Source organism: Carex rostrata, chromosome 12, assembly GCF_964058835.1.
Source record: "Carex rostrata chromosome 12, lpCarRost1.2, whole genome shotgun sequence".
NCBI classification, from domain to species: domain Eukaryota; kingdom Viridiplantae; phylum Streptophyta; class Magnoliopsida; order Poales; family Cyperaceae; genus Carex; species Carex rostrata.
The window spans coordinates 4,813,180-4,833,071 of NC_135929.1; the positions used below are offsets into that span (position 1 = coordinate 4,813,180).

The 19,892-nt window shown below is 34.4% G+C and overlaps 3 protein-coding genes across 5 annotated transcripts; all 3 read left to right on the top strand.

Moving 5' to 3' along the window:
• The first annotated feature begins 467 nt into the window (after positions 1-467).
• LOC144563488 (Avr9/Cf-9 rapidly elicited protein) lies at positions 468-1,435 on the top strand. The gene has a single exon (XM_078312972.1). It carries the CDS (start codon positions 595-597, stop codon positions 1,219-1,221), a length of 627 nt encoding a protein of 208 aa, XP_078169098.1. The 5' UTR covers positions 468-594; the 3' UTR covers positions 1,222-1,435.
• Positions 1,436-10,602: 9,167 nt separating this feature from the next.
• Positions 10,603-14,733, top strand: LOC144563407 (Tetrapyrrole (Corrin/Porphyrin) Methylase). 2 transcript variants are annotated; one of them, XM_078312879.1, is made up of 7 exons: positions 10,603-10,727; positions 11,670-11,842; positions 12,225-12,349; positions 13,144-13,373; positions 13,672-13,711; positions 13,878-13,969; positions 14,335-14,733. In XM_078312879.1, exons 2-7 carry the CDS (start codon positions 11,693-11,695, stop codon positions 14,523-14,525), a joined length of 828 nt encoding a protein of 275 aa, XP_078169005.1. In that variant the 5' UTR covers positions 10,603-10,727; positions 11,670-11,692; the 3' UTR covers positions 14,526-14,733. The 2 variants fall into 2 exon arrangements, with proteins under 2 accessions (XP_078169005.1, XP_078169004.1); XM_078312878.1 differs by lacking the exon at positions 10,603-10,727 and having other exon boundaries at positions 11,446-11,842.
• Positions 14,734-15,670: 937 nt separating this feature from the next.
• On the top strand, positions 15,671-19,834 carry LOC144563111 (E3 ubiquitin-protein ligase APD2-like). 2 transcript variants are annotated; one of them, XM_078312502.1, is made up of 10 exons: positions 15,671-15,974; positions 16,113-16,219; positions 16,798-16,923; positions 17,094-17,190; positions 17,328-17,402; positions 17,480-17,562; positions 17,950-18,093; positions 18,272-18,335; positions 18,654-18,981; positions 19,571-19,834. In XM_078312502.1, exons 1-10 carry the CDS (start codon positions 15,758-15,760, stop codon positions 19,644-19,646), a joined length of 1,317 nt encoding a protein of 438 aa, XP_078168628.1. In that variant the 5' UTR covers positions 15,671-15,757; the 3' UTR covers positions 19,647-19,834. The 2 variants fall into 2 exon arrangements, with proteins under 2 accessions (XP_078168628.1, XP_078168627.1); XM_078312501.1 differs by having other exon boundaries at positions 15,672-15,974; positions 18,269-18,335.
• Positions 19,835-19,892: the final 58 nt, after the last annotated feature.

Here is a 19,892-nt window from a genome sequence, read left to right on the forward strand (position 1 = left end):
AAGGCACCTTGAGTGGATCTCAACTTAAAATATAATGGACGCATCCATTGATGAATGGAGAATAGAAAAAATGTTTGGCAAAAGAAAACAAAAATGCTCATGAGTTCTGATAACCTGATACTATGATGATAATATCCGCACACAATGAACAGGATTACAGGCGAAGAAAAGCTGACATTAATTGCGCATTATTCCAGGTTCTCCTGCTCATACTAACATACTATTCAATGTGTGCATTAAATTATTTGAAAATATACGAAGGTCTTTTATGGAAAAGATCCAAACAGACTAACAGACATCAACGTCTGACGACAAGTATTCCACAAAATTTGCACAAAACAACCTTAATTAATTTTAATTTATTTATCCGAATAGGTGTGAACTGTGAACTGCCACTGGTATTTTCGCTCCGTCTCTTTATCTCACAGCCAAATCTCTCACTAGAAATCCCTCAATTATTTGCGCCTCTTTAAATTCTTCATCTCTCCCCCACTTCTCCAAACACATCCCCACAAACCAAGAAACAACAAACACCCTGACCCCCCTTCCCCCATCTCCAAAAAAAATCAAAAGAAATATTAGAAAGGTGAAAACATGGCAACCAATGACCCACAGACTCCAACAAAACGGCTATGGCAAGTTCTTCAAGCCGTGTACTATCTCCTTTACAAAGGTATCTCCAAGCAGTGGCTCTCTCTAGAACTCCACCTTCTCTCTAAGCGGGGCCGCCTCACTGCCAAGTCGCTTAAACGCCTCACCGACCATCACCCGTCAACCAGCAACGCAAAGCACTACATGTCGGTACTCTCCTGTCGGTCCATGGACCCCGGTACCGCTGTCTATGTGCCGAGAGAAGTCGAGTTCAGTTGCAGCAACACCCCTCTCTACAATGTCTCCAAACCGAAGCTCTTTCGCCGGAGCAACAAGCGCTCCCTTACATCGAGTTATAGAAACGATGAGGTGTCGAGTGTGATGAGGATATTCGATGTGCTTGACATAGGGAATCAAGATGAGGAGGTCGAGTCGGTTGCGTCACCATCTCCTTGGATCAATTGGGAAACACCGGTCGGGGCACGACAACTCAGAGTCACCGACTCGCCGTTTCTGATGGAAGAAGAAGGGGAAAAGGAAGCGGGTGTAGTTGACAGGAAAGCCGAGGAATTTATTGCAAGGTTTAGAGAACAGTTGAGGTCGCAACAGCATTATTGTAGGTATTATTAGAATTTTTAGGAGGTTGATTTGAGGAGGTGTTTAGGTATGAATTTAATTGCGCAATGGTTGGGCATTTCAATTTTTTTTCCTTTTTTTTTCCGTTTGATTTTGTTATAATAATTCATGACTTGCGCAAGTGAGGAGAGGAATGTGGAGGAAAATAGTAATCTTGTTAGTTTTTTGTCTGTTAATTAATTATGTTTAATTATTCGTGCAGATATTATATTTTGTGTTCTTATTTTACTATTTTGAGTTCGAATTGATGAGTAACTACTTTAAATAATCGCCAATTCATACGCACTCTTATAATATTGCGTCGTTATATTAGATCGTGCAATTGGCAAATTATTTAAGACTATGATACTATCCAAATCCAAGAAGAGGCCATGGCCCGGGGGATAGGTCAAGGTGTCGTACTGCTTAATATTCATTTGTATTTTATATGTTTCTTTTTCATGAATCTTTTTTGAAAGATGTATGTACAGGGCACAGCGTACTGGTGTAACTTGTAATATAAGTATGAATCATGTATGAATCATGTATCAGGCATGTTGCTCTCCGCAAAGACGGAGTCTGAACTCTGAACTCAATTCAGTTGGGGGTACTACCTCTGCCACCTCTGACATTTGTCTCCGTTGAAAAAGAAAGAATATCAGTTTCATTTCTGTTAAGATATTGATTTGCTGTGTCCGTAACGGTGTGATCTTATTTGCAAAAAGTGTCTGGACAATGAGTCCTCGGAAAATTGCTATGCAAGGGGATCATTTGGGAATTCACATCCTCTCCAATACCTGATAAGGGAATCTTTTACAATTACTAGATCTGAACCGTACTTTTTAACTTGGCACAAATCTCAAAGCCCAAAAATGAGGCCCCCTACAGTGACCCGAATCACAAGCCGGTTGAGATTTAATCTCAAACTGTAAAGTAAGTGATCCGCTGCAATAATTGTGCAATACCTGAGAGGATACGGGTTCATCATTTGGTACCACCACAATGACCCAAGTGGGTAATTCTAGGTTTCAAGAGACCGGACAGGTGGGTTCATCTTTCCTGTAAATAAAATCATTAATTTTCATAAAGAAAATTTCGTATATTTCTCGTTAAAATATTTTATTTGACTTGAACAAGCATTTATTTTGGAGCTGGATTACAGAGAGTGTACACGGAACGACTGTCATTATTCGGATCTATATTTGGAAAAAATAGTGGGAATGCAGATACTCATAATTTATAGCTTTCTATAAAAAATGTGCATATCTGAATTATATTCGATTCGAAATATTTCGGAGCAGATGCTTTTGGTTTTGCATAACGATATCAAATTATCAAATTTCTATTTGTGCAACTCGGGTTCTAATCTTCTCCTCATTTTTTAATTGAAATATTATGATAACATAATACTTATTAATTACATGAATACTAATAAATGTAAACTTTATTATTTTAAAATCCTTATTGTTATTACATGTGCATATATTTTAGTTTCCAAATATGTATTTGAATATTTATTCATTATGTATTTGTATTGTCTATCGTAAATGTAAACTCGATTTTAAATTATGACATATCTATAATTTTTTAACGATTGATCACGCAAGTTGAATTTGTTATTATGCAGTAATTGAATTTTACATTTGTTCCAATTAGTCACAATGTTGCTTTTTTATTTTCCGGCTCTAATAGCTTAATGAGTCACATAAAATGGGAGGGGAGTAAATATACTTACTAGGATGGATAAACTTCTAGGACGACACATGATTCTTAAATATTTTGAATCGTAAATATATTTTTATATTTTTTCTGAAAAAATTACATTTTTTATTTTTTAATCGAAGAGATATGTGACTGTCTAAAAACATGACGTTTTGGAGATATTTTTAATGCACCTGGCATTGTGCTGAAAGATCATCCTAAACATATATATTTAGACAGTCTTAGATGCATATAATTTTAGTAATAATTGTTGAACGTATATTTCCAAATTAACCCTTTCTAAAAATCCGTGATAGGCACAGAAAAATATCCATTGCTTCATAACTACTAGCCGTTTATATTATTTCTTGGCAAGTTACGGATGTGAATAGGTTCCGTCAGTAGGAGGTGAATTCTTTTCTTCTTTTTGGAGGGAAAGGCAATAGGATAACAACTTGCCGTTTATATTGTTTTGAGGGTACCTCGCAACGAGTCTTTTTTTTTTTTTTTAAATAGTAGCTACTAAAATTTGTGAGGAGAAATCGAACTTTAGATCTTTAAATATAACAAATTTAGAATATTTTTCTAGTCAATTGTGCTACCTCCTCTTTCTCACCTCGCAACGAGTCTCAGACTGGGACTGTGCGCTTGAATCCAGTCATCCACTATGAATCTTAGGTCCCATGAATTACACAGGTTTGGATCGGATTGGTCCGGATTCTGATCGGATGGTCCAGATTTAAAATTAAGCGATTAGATAATGCAGAGGATCCGGACTGAATGGGAGGGAGGGTACAATGGACCTGGGGTGGGGGCCCACTGCAATTTGCCTTTCCGAATTCATGATTGATGTTGATGCTCCTCATTTTGATTTTGACCGAGAGCTGTCCGGGCAACTGCTCCGCCAGCACAACAGGCTAATCAGCATCTCGTATGTTTCCCTCTGTAGCTCTATCTAAAATTCTAGTATTCTAGACAGACACTTGTCCCTGGTAGGTAGGGCCCGCCGGACAGGTCCGTTAACTTAACTACTTAAGTGGTCAACACACTCGTAAGTCTCTAAAGTCTAACCAGTACGCTATGTCAGACTCGGCGGATTAGCTACTTGCCTAATTGGCTACAGCAGGCTATAAGACATAATAATTACAGGCTAATCGGCTAATATGCAACTCTACTAGGCGACAATAGTACGACCAAATAATGCCTTTTTAACTTTTTTTCATGCAAAGAGTTAGTTTGACACTTTGACTCAAACAAAACAACAACAAAATTAGTTTGAAGGTGTGAGAATTGACACATTGTTTTATTGTGCTCTGAAGTGTACGATCGATACGACGCTTGATCTACAAGGCAATTTGTTTTCGGAGACGGTCTAATTTCTTAATAATTACACATCAGGTGTAAAACCGTGATTATGTCAGGCGTATATTATTTGTTTGGTAGCCTTCTTATATGATTCTTATATATCTGCATATCATATGAAGATTTTATTTTTAAATAGAACAAAATTTAATATTTTTAAAGAAACAAACACTATTGGTTTGAATTATGTAAAAATCTACCCTACTAATATCGGAGGAGCCATTTTATAATCAATTTATACAATCTGGTCACATAAATCAATTGTAAATAATCAGTAAAGCTGTTTTTTATGAAAACCAAATTAATAGTGTTTATTATGTTGAAATATTTATTCTATTTAAAAATATATATCTTATATGAATGATGTTATGGTATTGTGCATAACATGAATTAATCGGCCAGTGCTATTAATCAGTGTTATAAAAAAATGACTGTTTGGCCGATTAATCGGTTGATTAGTTGTTGACGGCGATTAAATTATTACAGATTTTTTTGACTAATCGACCGATTATTTCCGATTACAGCTTATTATTTCTAGTTAATCGTTTGGCTGTACTCTATCTGTCCGACAAGTGCATGCCGTTATTTACAACACTGCTATAAACTAATTATCCAAATCTCATTTTTTTAGATTTATACAGCTGCTTCAAACCTTCAGTTTGATTCACATTACAACACTGCTATAAACTAATTATCCAAATCTCATTTTTTTAGATTTATGCAGCTGTTTCAAATTTTCAGTTTGATTCACATCTGAAAATCACGTTAGTAATAATATTTAAAATAATTAAAATCGAAATATTATGGCGAAAATAAATGGACGCGTAATGCTCAATAGCGATGGAAAAAAAAAAAAACAAAGAAAGAAAAGCATTATTTCTCCAAAAATCACAAGGCGGTTTGATCCGAATTTTTTATTAATAGAAATAAAATAAATTAAATATCGAAAAAGAATAATGCTTTTGATTTTTTGCGAAAACTAGGTAGACCGGGTTGTGGTAACCCGTCCCCTAATCCCGCTAACCAAATTCGTGAGAAGGAAAAAAAAAAATCTATGGCCGGGTTTAGACAACCCGTCCCGAAATAAAAAAAAAAAAACGTGGCCGGATTTAGACAACCCGTCCCGAATTTAAAAAAAAAAAAATCTGGACGGTTTTGTTAAACCCGTCCCGGCGGGAAAAAAAAAAGTGGGACGGGCTGTTTTACACCGTCCAGGTACTCTTTTAACGAAGAATGGTTGATCATTTTTCATTTTCCGTCGGACAGAGACAGCAGAAGGCGTTCAGAGAAGAAGCTCATCACACTCAGACAGAGAGAAGTAATTGCCGTTGATAGCGAAATCAAATTTTAAATAGGTAACTCTTTAATTATATTTTATGCTATATTATTCAGTAATTTTTATAAAATAATTTAATTAATATTTTTTTTATTAATGTAATAATAATATGTAATTTATTCATTATTGTTAAGTTAATAATATGTAATTTTTATTTGATTAATATTAGTTACGAATATATTTCAATAGATAAATTTTGTAAGGTATCACTAAAATGTTATCAAATTTAATTTGTTTTTACGTAATTATTGAACTTTATATTTCTTCAATTAAATGATTTTGTTATTTTCTGATATGTCATTTAGTAACTCTTGTAGAATAATTTAATTAATATTAGTTATTATTATAATAATAATAATAATAATATGTGATTTATTCATTATTGTGCAGGTTAATTTATAAAAATAATTAATCATGTTGATGTTGAGGATTTATTTTGGTGGTGAAATACGACAGGGTCGTAAAGGAGTAGAGTATAGTATTAGTCCTCAATTTTCATTGAGTGTGACTGATGAACACGATTGGTATGATGTGAAAGGTGAAATTTATCGCCAACTTTGGATATTCCGAGAATGAGTATAACCTAAAAGCACATGCACGGGTTAATGTTGGTACAACAACCCGACGTTATTATGAGAAAATTGAAATCGTGTGCGATCAGAGTTGGAGAGGTATTTATATCCAAAGTATGTGTGCCCAAACCCAGTATACTTTTCTTGATTTATACATTGAGTTGGTTCCAATCATCGGTGAAATACAACCGCAGTTATTTCTTAATAGTATGGTACCAGAACCAAATCCAGAACCTCGACAGACCCAACATAGTGATAACTATGCGGGTCCCAATTTCTTCGAACCCTATCAGACACAACAAACACCGAGGCAAGACCCTCAACAGACCCAATATAGTGGTAACTATGCGGGTCCCAGTTTCTTCGAACCCTATCCAACACAACAAACACCGAGGCGAGACCTTTATCTACATCCTTATCCCAATATGAACGAGTTGTCACCGTCTGTTCAGACAGAATACAGTAATCAGAATAGCCCATGGATCGATCCACCGGAGGCAGCTGATCCTAATGCTGATTTTGATGATGTGCCGCAAAGTGATGATGAAGAGGACGCTGACTCATGTGAGGATGACGCTGACTGGGATAATGAAGATGATTCAGAAGGGGATGTCCAGAATGATACCTCAACACAATCACACCAAACACCACGCGTTCAGGCTGAACATTTTCCCATAAGTGACCGCGGTGTAAGTCACCCTGTGGCAAGCTTCAATGACACCTCGGCATTTCAACCCGCAGATGTCAACTTCTTCAGTAGGCCGAATCATGTTCATGATACACTTGCTGTAGGTAATGAGTTCTCTTCAAAAGAGGCCCTACAATTGAAAATAAATAGTTATCACATCAAAAAGAATATTGAAGTAAAAATTACGGGGAGCAATAGAACTAGCATGGTAGTCAATTGCAAGGACACCAGGTGTACGTGGCGTTTGTATGCTAAGTCTGAATTATTTTCATCTAAGTGGGAAATTAGAACAATTTCAGGACCACATACATGCCATGCCGATGCTTCTCGTACCGATCATGCACAATTAACTGCAAAAATTGTCGCCGATGTTATACGAGAAGATATTAGGGAGAATGTTGCCTTAACCATTAAAAGCATTAAAGGGCTAGTTCGTAAAAAATACAAGGGAATTATTCCCAAATATAACAAGTTGTGGCGTGGTCGAGAGCTGACAATCGCACAACTATTCGGTAGTTGGGAAAAATCTTACGACCTTCTCTAAAACTCACAAGAATAAATAAATTGAGAAATAAATAAAATACAAGATGAATAAATTATCTAATTTATCACTTCTTGCAAAATACACTTACCAAACTAATAAAATGAAATCTAATTAATTCAATTCATTTTCAGAATAGATTAGGAAAATAAGTACCTACATTACCTAAATTACTTGTATTACCAAAAAATCTAAAATTAATGAACTATGAACTTTAGGCTAGAATATTGTCCAAATAATCCTATGAATTATTTATATCTAATAAATTGCAACTACTAATTGAGAGTAGACAGTTAATCTCAAAAATAATTAAACTAATGCTATCAATACTAGGGGTGTTCATCGGTTTAGTTCGGTTGAAACCGATCCGAACTTGGCAAACCAAAGTTTTCATTCAGTTTTACAAATAGAACCGAACCGATCCGAATTAGCATTGCAATCGAATCGAACTAAAGTTTTATTTCGGTTTGCTCGGTTTGTTCGGTTCAAACCGAAATATATTAATTTTTTTAATTAAAACAATTGATTATAAACCGGACTATTAAGAAATAAACTAAGATAACAATTGATTAAGAAATAAACCGGAGTATTAACAAATAAAAGGGTGTGGTTCCGATCAAATTCATATTACATGCAAGTTCGGTTGGTTCAGTTATTTTGGTTTTAAATTTTTTTCAAATCGAACCGAAATGAAGTTATAATTCGATTTTGAAAAATCAACCGAATTGATCCAATAAACTGAAATAACCGAACCGATCCAATAAACCAAAATAACCGAACTAATTCGGTTTAGTCTAAAACCGAACCGTTTGAACACTTCTAATCAAATATTTTAAAATGCAATTAATAAAATTCACTATAATCAATAATTTGATAACAAATCAAATTAGAAATTACTATAAATTAACATACTTTATACTAATTGATTTTAATTATATTTAAAAAAAAAAAAACCTGAAGGCGGGTCTGATGGAGGAGGGCGAAATTAACCCAGTCGGGCGGGTTGGCGCAGTCCGTCCCAGAGATTCGGGATCGCCTTCGCTGTCTCCGTTTTTTTTCAGCGTGCGGAGTGGAGACGGGAGACACCAGAGACAGCGAAAGGGAAGGATAAAACAGCTGTGGGACGGGTCCTCTTAACCCGTCCAAGCTTTTTTTTTTTTTTTTGGGTCGGGACGGGCTCTCTTAACTCGGCCAGTATTTTTTTTTTTTTTTTTTGGGGTCGGGACGGGACCTCTTAACCCGGCCAGCATTTTTTTTTTTGGGTCTGGACGGGATTCCTTAACCCGTCCGGCTTTTTTTTTTAAATTTCGCTAAACTCTATCGCGTAATCGGATATTAAGGGACGGGTTAATTGAACCCGTCCAGTGGGACGGGTTATCATAACCCGGTCTACCTAGTTTTCGCAAAAATTCAAAAGTATTATTCTTTTTCGATATTTAATTTAATTTATTTTTATTAATAAAAAATTCGGTTGCAATGATCAATATTTTCTATCAAGAGCAAGCCAATGGTTGCTTTCCCACAACAACAACTCAAATTGAAAGTATGAAAATGACAATTATTTTCTCGCTAAATCTCTCTGTTTATGGCGTGTGCCTACTGCTACTTATTAATGACGCAGAAAAGGATTGCAAAATGCCAATGAATTATGGGTTGTAAAATTGCCTAAAAGACCTTCTAAGTAATTAATTACTTTTCAGCAATTAATAGAATCCTGATAGGTTCCTCAATAAGATCCAGAATCGCGGAACCTATTTTTTTCTTTTAAAATAAAAGATGGGGACTTAGATAATCCTATCAATTAGTACCACTGTTTGATAATTTTCGAGATGTAAGCCTATTAATTAGTGTTACTGTTTATTTTTCTTGCTAAATATTTTTCCGCTGTAGCACGGTTTTTAAAATGGAGTGGGAACCGGTTTGATGGCTCGGTTTCTGATTGAAACCGTCTTATTTGCATCAAGAGTCGTACGAACAGGATTCTCCAAATCTTAAAATTGTCAGCATAATTTTTTATGCGGATGACAGACTTTGATCTAAAATTTGATCTGATGCAATCGAACATCCCTGATTCATTTAAAACTGACACCAAAGGATGAACTTCTTGCCTTTTGATTTACAAATGCTTTGTTGGAGTTAATTGACTTAAAATTTTTCTAATTAATGCACTTATTTCTCTTTAAAACACTTGTGGTGGAATTGTATTTTACGTTTATTTTATTATGATTAATTAACAGTTGCACTTTGCACCCTTTAATTTGCTAAATTGCTCGTAATTAATTGGCTGAATTGTAGTTATCAAGGGGCAAAAGGATACATTAATTTAGAAGAAGGTTAGGAGTATTATGTAATTAACTGGAAAACTGAAGAGAGAGAATTAGAAAGGGATTGCAGGAAGAAAAAAAAAATATATTAAGGAATCAACGCCAATCAAAGAGCGCCAAATGGGAAAGCAAGGAGATTATCACCGTCATTAAATGAGTACCTATTCTCTAATTAATGCGGAACTTCCATTATTGAACCATCTGATAGAGATTTTTGGATATTATTTGGAAGACTCTTAGTCTTAGGACAATCCAGTAATCGGATTAAAAAAATCATGAAAATATTGATATCAAACTTATACAATTTTACTAATGTTACCTTATTGATATTTTTATCTTTTTGATTAAATTTTTTTCCAGATACTTAATTTTTCCTCCATAACTTTTTATCAAAAGACTTAAGTACCATGCTTCTTCCTCATCATTGAAAAAATATGTATTTAACGTGTCTAAAGTACAATATAACTCTTAAAATATTTTTTGTGTTCCTCTATTGAATTATGATTGTGTACTTAATCATTTAATTTGCCACTGTATATCTCTCGAATGTTTTTGAAAAAAAATCTATATGTGCCCAAAGTTTTAAAAAATAGGAAATATTTTTAAATTTTTTTATTCAGCAACTTTTATTAAGACGAAGTCTGAAAAATATTTATGGTAAGAAAAAGTTTAAAACAGGGATGAATTTTTAGTAGATATTCATAAAGTCCTTTTTATAGAAACTTTTTTTTATGGAAACGTACCGAAGGTAACTTTTTTTGGACCGGGCTTTTCTTTGAATTTGCCTACTCCAGATTTGTGGATTTGCCTACCCCAGAGCCCAGAGCCCAGATCAATCCAAAAAAAAAAAAAAAATGCTCTCAAGTCTCAACCCTCCGCTCTCAAGAGCGGCGATACGCGAACGCGAAAAAAGAAAAATTGGAGGACCCTGCGCCTGCGCGAAGAAGAAGGCTCGTCGTCTGTGCGGGCTATCCCTAGCCGCCTCTACTGCTGTTCGGTAAATCCCCTTCTACTGTTGTTACCAAGCTTAGTCGGTCTGATGAATTCAGGGTCTGGGCGTTTTTGCAGTTGATAGGGTTCTGATAGCGAGTGGTGTATGCCATGCCACTGTGCTGGCACCATGCTGTTTTTCTGTTTTTTTCTTGTATTTTGCTGGTACGATGTTTACTGGTACATTGTAACCTTATTTCTGTGTTTAATACAATCAGCCACTGCCCGATTTAAAAAAAAAAAATTTATCTGGAAGTATTTCTGTTATATATTGCATATTTGAGACTTTGGCTTAACCTTGCTTTCTATGTTGCATATATATTGAATTAATTATTTGAGAGCTTTCATGGGTACAGAGATAAATTAGATTGAATTAATTATTTAATAGAGAAACAGAGATGATTAAGCACTTGTTATTTTTGTGCATTGCTATAGCTCTCGTCATAATTTTAACTTGTATTCTTGTCTTAATTTTTATTTACATGGAATTGCTTCAATTGTTCAAATGAGGACTAATTAGTTTTTAAACCCAATTGATTATGGCTTTAAGAGAATTTTGATAGGTTCGAATTGTTTAAATTGCTTGCATATCTTGAATTGTTTAAATGAGGACCAAGCTTACTTTTTTGTTCTCATGTACCATACCCCCAAAACCAGTCCCAGTGAGGCAGTGAGCAGATACAAGAAGTGCTTTATAAAATTTGTAACTGAAAGCCACCTATGGGAATCATATCTACATCCATTGGAAGCCACCTATAAAGAAGTGCTTTATAAAATTTGTAGCTTGCAAATACAATTTATTTCTGTACATTCTTTCCCGAATCTTGTATTTCTTTTTATATGTTTAATTAAATTTAAAGTAGTGGAAGCGTACTTGTTTTTAAAGAAATGGTTGCAAAAGTAGAGTTTTGCTGGTGTTCACTGCTCCTATTTCTCTCTACTTAATCAGAAAAGAAAAACTTGAATTAGAGGATGCTATACATTGTGGGCTTGGGATTGGGGGATGAGCGAGACATCACTCTTCGGGGCCTTGATTGCGTACGCAAATGTGCCAAGGTGTATATTGAGGCCTACACTTCTCTTCTATCCTTTGGCTTAGCCTCAAATGGTCTCTCTAAACTGGTATATCTTCCATTATTTTACTTATTTTTGTGCTATAGAAATTTGCTTTAATTGGCAATACTAGACAGTGAATCTGGGTGGTATTGATTAACTAAGGAGTAAGGTCCTTTATTTTTTTGTCAAAATTGTGCAATTTGACTCTACGTATCCATTTTAGCTTTTAAACATCCTTGGTGTGCAGTTAAGTCTCAATTGAGCTAGAACTGTCCTGAAATAAATACAGGAAAACTCATATTATCCTCAAATTGAGAAACAGATTAGACCCTGGTGCCTGGTCAGTCAGGTTCTAGTTCCATTGTAACTTTTAAGGTATGGTGTGTGTATGAGAGAAGTGAAGAAAGCTGGCTCTAGTTATTGTTTCCCTTTTTCTTTTATTGTGCAGGAGGAATTGTACGGAAAAGAAATTATAGTGGCTGATAGAGAGATGGTTGAGGAAAAAGCTGACCGAATGCTAGAGGAGGCGCTGGATTCTGACGTGGCCTTTCTTGTAGTTGGTGATCCATTTGGGTAGCTCAAATTCTGAAATCTATTTTGTTATTTGTTAAAAGTACCAATTGACGACCATGCAAAGCTACAGTTCTTTTGATCATCTAGAAAGTTGTTTTCATTATGATAGATATAATTTCCGACTTCACAGGAGTAAAATAATGGATTTTTTGGTACCGAACGGAATTGGTTTGACCTGGTTATAGTGTTAGTCATGTTAAAGATCTGTCTTTGAGCTCTGTTGATTCCAATATTCTCGGGAGTTTTTTTTTTTTTTTTTTTCCCTCTTTACTTTAGAAAACAAGAGTTATGTTGGGTATAAATGAAGCTAACATGAGGTTGTATTGAGTTTGATTGGGGCTTTTCTAGTAATTCCTGCCGCTATATTTCTTGCTGAAATTACCACAGTGCCATTACTTTCTAATAACGTTTATTAAGTGATCTGCTATTTTAGTGAATTCTTGTTTCAAGTTTGCATTCAATAAAAAGTAGATCGCTGTACATTTTTCTGTTGAAACTCAAATATGTGTCTAGGTTTTAACTTCATACTATATTTTGCTGCCATCTTTATTAAAACGTCATCTGAAATAGCTGTCATTGGTAGTGGTATCTTTCTGGTGAGTTTACATCTTCTTTTATATTCATAGTAATTTGTTGCTCAAGTTAATTGAAGCAAATGGCTGCTAATTGCTTAAAGCATAATAAAGGGAAATTTTTTGTTACTCGAGGTTTCATTAAGGTAGAGTTGTATATTTGGTAGAACTAATAAGGACAAACTATCAATCATATAATACATCTTTAACCTCCAATTGTAGAGCTACTACACATACTGATATAGTTGTACGGGCAAGGCAGATGGGAGTGAACGTAAAAGTGGTACACAATGCCTCAGTAATGAACGCAATTGGGGCATGTGGGCTACAGCTGTACCGGTACGGCGAGACTGTATCAATACCATTCTTTACTGAGACATGGAGGCCTGATAGCTTTTATGTGAAAATTAAAAATAATAGGCAGTTCGGGCTTCATACTCTTTGCTTGCTAGGTACCACTCTCATAGATGTGCTACCTTTTGCTTCTGTTGCACTGTCTTCGTATGCTATTATGACATCTGCTTGTTATTTTGTTGTTGGATTACAAAATAGGAAACAATAGCCAATCCATGTTGTATGGTTGTTGATTACCAACCAAAAAAAAACATCTTTTGTAATTTGTACTATATGGTGTGCTCATACTTAATTAGTATGTCATATAGAGAAGAACTGGTTGTGCAAAAACCATATTTTATGCATATATGATGTAATCTGTCCAGAAAACTAATATTTGTTGTTTTCAATGAGCAGATATACGTGTGAAGGAGCCAACTTTTGAGTCCCTGTGCAGGTACATTAGCAAAACTTTAGTATACGTGTTCTTGAAATTTATCGAATTGCATATTTGGTGTCAGTTGAGGCAAGTATGGAGCTTAATTGAGATTAGATGCTATTGCTTATTTTATGTTCCACATCACTAATGATTTGCACAACATCCAATTATCTTTAATGTGCAGAGGGAAAAAGGTTTATGAACCTCCAAAATTCATGACCATTAACACTGCAATCGAGCAGCTTTTGGATGTGGAAGCTGATCGTGGCGAATCTGGTAATATAATAATTTTAGCCCATATTTTTTATCACTTGTGTAGGAAGGTTATGCAAATGGCTCTTTGGTCTTCTTTTGTCTATTCCAGCTAATGAAAACAAAGTCAGTCCTAACAGATGTGGACATGAAATGTGTTATTTTGATTGCATATTTTAGTTATTTTGGGTGGTTGTCTGGATTTTTTTTTTTACTGAATTGGTGATGCCACCCCCAATTGTTACTAACTAGAATGCATAGAGATGAAAATGAAAAATTTGAAATTTCAGGGATCAAAATGTAAATGAGCGGCACTAAAAAGAAGTAGGGATAATTCAGTGTATGAAAGTAATCTCATACTTGTTTTGCTCTCTGACTTTCATTTATAGTGTATAATGAAGAGACACTGTGTGTGGGAATAGCTCGCCTGGGGAGTGACAGCCAGAAAATAGTTGCGGACACGATGAGGAACCTAAGAGGGGTTGATTTTGGGGATCCTTTGCATTGCCTTGTCATAGTAGGTGAAACACATGACATGGAAAAACAGATGTTGGATTTCTACCGAAACAAGCAAGGTTAAAGGTTGTTTGGAGTAAATTGCGGAATTAGTTGGCACTATAAGATTATTTCTGGTCTTAATTTGGCTTTTATGCAGTTCCTGAAATCTGATCTTCAGATTGTGAAAGTTTTGTAGTCTTAGATTTTCTTTTAAATCTTAGAACTTTAACTGTTCAGACACTATAAAATTCATGACCTCTTAGATATAATTAAACTGGCATGCATGAGCACGTATTTCCCGCTACAATCTTGGGAACGGTCGAACTGGATTTGTAGTCTTTCCAACTTCATTTCATGTCTCCAAATGAAATGGATATAAAGGAAATCATTATTTGTCTACTGCTGCCACCTAACAATAAATGAAAGCAAAGCAATTTTTGTGCTAATTAAGTAAAACAAAAGGTAGGTTGGTTCAAAAGAGGATGGATTCCTTGACAATGGTTATTTTAACAATTTTAACAATGAAATTAAAAAAAAAATTAAAATTTGTAGTAAGTTATTGGATATATAGATAGTCAATTAATTAAATTTAATACAACTCAAGTATTGTTAAGTGATGTATCCAGGACCGTTAATTTTAAACCTTTTAAAATTCCAATCATTTGATATATTGTGAAAATATCGATCATGCTTGTAATGTTAGATTTCAAATTTAAGTTATATTTTTTTAAATTGTCAAAATTTCTGAAATTAAAAATTATCTAGTAATTCCTTAAAAGATGTACCATCCTAAGGCATCCATCATAACAACAATGCAAACAAACGTAAGAACAAGAAAATAAAATTAATAATATAGCTTGTTTTGCGGAATTTAATGTACTTATCATTTCTCAGTCTAAAAGTTTCTTTAAAAGACATTATTAGTTGGGTAGCGAATGACTCATGCAGTCATTAAGTCATACCAGTACTTGGTGAGGTTTGCATCGTCCGTTTTAACTTGACACAAATCTCAAAGCGCACCCTATAACCAAATAGTCATTGAAATGATTTTGTCTTGCTGAGAATTATTTTATTCCCTAGCTCTACTCACCCCTTTTGCATGGGTTAGTACAGAATTTAACCAACTACCATTCCAGTGATGCTTGAAAGTCATGATTTAAAACTAAGACCGTTAGTTCTCTTCCCCTTCCACTGCCTTCTACACAACTTTTTTTTTCTTTTCTCAGGCCTTCCGTCCATTTTAAATCAAATTTCATCTACTCTCTTCTCCTCTCTTCTCTTCTCATATATCCTCCAAATTGGAAGAAGACTCCAATGGCTGAAGCATCATCCAGCACTAGCAGCACCACTGAGAACAGTAATAATGACAGCAATGTCTCATCTCCTGCACCTGCTGTGCAAGAGAACCATCAGACACAACAGCAAAGCATCTCGTTCCATGTAAGCATATCATTGTCGGACGTTGTGAGCTCTGCTGATCGAGATGAAGCGCTTTCCTGCCTTGTCATTCTTCTCATCTTCTGGTTCTTTGGTAAACATTAGTTTACTTTAGTTTTATATTTTTTCCAGATTTTTAACTTAAAATTAAAATTGAACCCCGCTAATATTAACATGATGTATTTTTTAGTTTTATACTTGAATATTTTGATTTTTTTTTATATGTTTGTAGCTTCAATGATGCTGATACTAGGTGTATATGGCTCGAACGAGATCATGCTGAGCCCCAATGCCTCACGGTTGATTCAGGCCAACTCTATATTGGTTCAGGACATAAAGGCCAGTATTATTCTTGAGGAATACATTGTTTTACACACTCCTATCAAAATTGGAAAATTTTACAAAATACTCCTAATTGATAAAAGTAGAAACAATATACTCATCCCTAATTTATCAACAAAATTTTGAAAATTTGTAATCCTTTTGAGCTTCAAATTTGATGTCAAATTATGTTGTTCTGAATTTAAAAAAATACTAATTTTGAATTTTAGTTTGTTGAAATAGATAACTAGAAAAGATCAAACTTAAAAATAAGAAAATTTAAAAACTTAGAAATAAAAATGTATGAATATTAAGAACTTTAATTTTTCTAAATATCATATAACATTGATTGATTGAACTATAGACATAATAATTTTTCAGTTTTTTATATTTCAGTTATGTTATATTTCACAAACAAAATTATTATTCACAAAGAAAAATAAATTATGTCATATCTTTAGAAGGAATGGATAGATTATTCTCATTTGTAGGAGATGAGTACCTAATTTCCAATAAAGAACAGATCGAAAAGTAAATATGATAATAAGTAATATCAGAATATTACAAGAGTTGATTGATTTTTACTAAATTTCCAGGTCAAAGAAGATGAAGCAACCCAAAATAAGCTGATGGTTTATGGATTTCACAAGCTTCCACCTCTTAATGTGCCAGTGTTTTGGTCAGAGACAAATAACATATCTATATCTCCTAGTTTTCACAAGGTCTGTAGAAACAAAATTGCGCTTACTGATTCAAAAAACCAAATTAATCATGGGCACAGTTTTGCTTCCGTTATTTATTAGATAGAGATAAAAATAGTTATTGTACTTTTGTTGTACTAATTCATTTTGAAATTTGTAATTTTGACAGTTAATTAATTATCTTGATACAGAATTGGGTATACTATCTCAATGAAGGTTCTGAGATAAATATATCATATGTTGTTAACTATGAAGGGTCCTATCCCTTGAACCTCATAATTGCAGAAGGTAAATAGCTGCATCCCATATACAAGCACATGTAGTTATGTAGTTTTGAAGAAAATATTTTAGTTTCTCCCTTGCAAATATACAAATATAAGAGATCTCATAAAGCACGCTAATATTTTCTTGTTCATCTTGCTTAGGAAAAGAAGAACTTCTTCGATGGATTGGCAATCCATCAGAACCTAGTAACACCTTATCATGGAATCTAATTGATGGTGTGTGTGTGAAGATGCTTTTTGAAATCACAAACTTAAATTTGTAAAACACCAAGTGCTAAAATGAAAAATTTCAGGAAATGGGACGGTCAGCCAGAAAATTGAGAAGGCCTCCGAGTACTTCATTGCTGTGGGAAACTTAAATAATCTTCTAGTAGAGGTAAGGTGCTCATTGTTGGTATTATTGGTATGAGCTATGTACAGGTATCAGGTATGTAGGTACATACTCGAGAAAAGCAATATACAAAATACAAATCACTATAATTTGTAAATCAGTATAGCCTTGAAACCTGTACAACAGTCAATTATTCTATTTGCTAACTTTTTTGCATTTGTTTGAGAGAAGTGCCAGCTTTCATTCAATTGCTTAGGCCTTAGACAGTGTAGAACTGAATCAAATGACAATGTTTCAAATATAAATCTAAAGAGCTTTAAAAAAAAACATAAACAAAATCACAAGCATCTCAAATAACAAACATGTAATAGTTTCATTTACTTTCTTTGTTATGTAAACTAAAACTTTCTGCTTCGTGTGATTTTGTTTTAGGTACAATTGGAGTTTAGAATAAGCAGTATCTTGTATAACACAACAGGAGCTTATTACACATGCCCACTAAAAAGTAGACAATGTACTTTGAAGCTCTTCATGTTAAAACCTGCATTTGCAATTCTATCAACAGGTCAAATTAAGGTAATCATTCAATCAAAAGTGCATTGTATTAAGTACCCCCCTCCTATCGATGTCACAATAAATCTTCTTTCCCAAAAGATTGGAAGACTACTGCTGTAAAGTATGATTATCTGATAATTTCACATCATACCTTGTCATATTGTACAGTATGCTGACCATTTTTTTTTCATGTCAGGAGTCTGATGCATTCTATGTGAGTCTGTCATATGGACCTCGGTGGATTGTCTACTTTGTTGGCTCAGGTGATTTAAAAAGTTTAACTCGTGATCTATTATTGATTAATAAAGGCCAGTACTTTTATTCAAGGAGGTAACTTGCAAAATGTAGAGGTCTCAGATTCCAGTTCATGTTATAAACCACAAATAGTTCACCGCAGCATAATGACCAGTTGTTTTAAGGTGAACAAAATTTCACCACAAATTATTATACCTCAAATAAATCTCTTTTTTCCCACCAAATCTGCACTTCAACTCAGTTAACCCAATTCTTTGATAACTTCTGTATCTCGCAATATATTCATAACACATAACCACTGTCTTCCCAAATTTCGGTGCATGTAGCGTTGATTACCATACTCCTACTGGTCATATACAAGATAGTAAACAAACTACTACGCAACCATCACACTGTTAACGAGGCACCTGCAAATAACGACCAGCGAACCCCTTTGCTGACGAACAAAGACGATGATAATTCAAGCTTGGGTTCGTCATATGAGTCGGTATCACATGATGAAGAAGAAATTGAGGAGTGGTTGAAGATGGAGGCGGCAAAGTCTCTAGAGGAAGGTGGGTCCTGCCACCTTTGTGCAATATGTTGTGACGCGCCGAGAGATTGCTTCTTCCTACCTTGCGGCCACTCTGCTACTTGTTATGCTTGTGGAGAAAGGTTAGATAAAGAAATGATTTTTAACAAAGAGAGCAGTAGGATAACATTATTGATTGTTGTTATGAATGCAATTTATTAGAGAAAAAGAAAAATAACTAGTCCAAAACAACTATGAATTCCTCCCAATTAATCCAACTAGCATATGTGATCTGAACAATGTATTCTAAACCAGAATTTTTTTGATACAATATTCTGTTGTATGAATTTTGATCTGGTGCGCGTTCTGATTCATTTAGAGTTTAGTAATTAGTTCTGCCTATTATTTTTCCATTTTAGTCTTCAGAATAATCATACCGAGACCCACCTTTCTTTTTTCCTGTGAAAGCGTTGATAGAAGCATTAACCGAAAGATCCAAGATATTAACCAGAAATGATAGATTCATTTAAACATCTTGGAAACTTCTCTTTTGACTCATCAACCTTTTTGACAAGATAATGTTTCATTTAGGATCAATTCAGCTAATTTTCAATGGAGTGAGCAATAAACAAGGACTTATGTTCTAATTCTCTGACATAAGACTTTGTGAATATAATATATATATATATATATAGTTTAGCCATTGATTGCAAAAGAAATCTATTGTGGCAGGATTTCTGATGAGGCCGGTACATGCCCCATATGTCAAAGGAGGATGAAGAAAGTGAGAAGAATCTTCAGTGTCTGAGTCTCAAATAAAGAGCAATGTATTTTGGTGCAGAAATGGAACTTTAATATGTTGAGGCATATATGGCACAATATAGTTTTGTGAAATGAGCTTAAGCTGAACCCATAGAACTCACAATATAGCCTTCTTTGTGAAATCAATTTTAGCCCCTTTAGAGATTTAAGCTTTTGGTTGAACTTCTGATTTTATTAATATTTTATAATTAAACCAGATGTGCCTGTTTTGTGCGCTCTCATCACAAAGAAA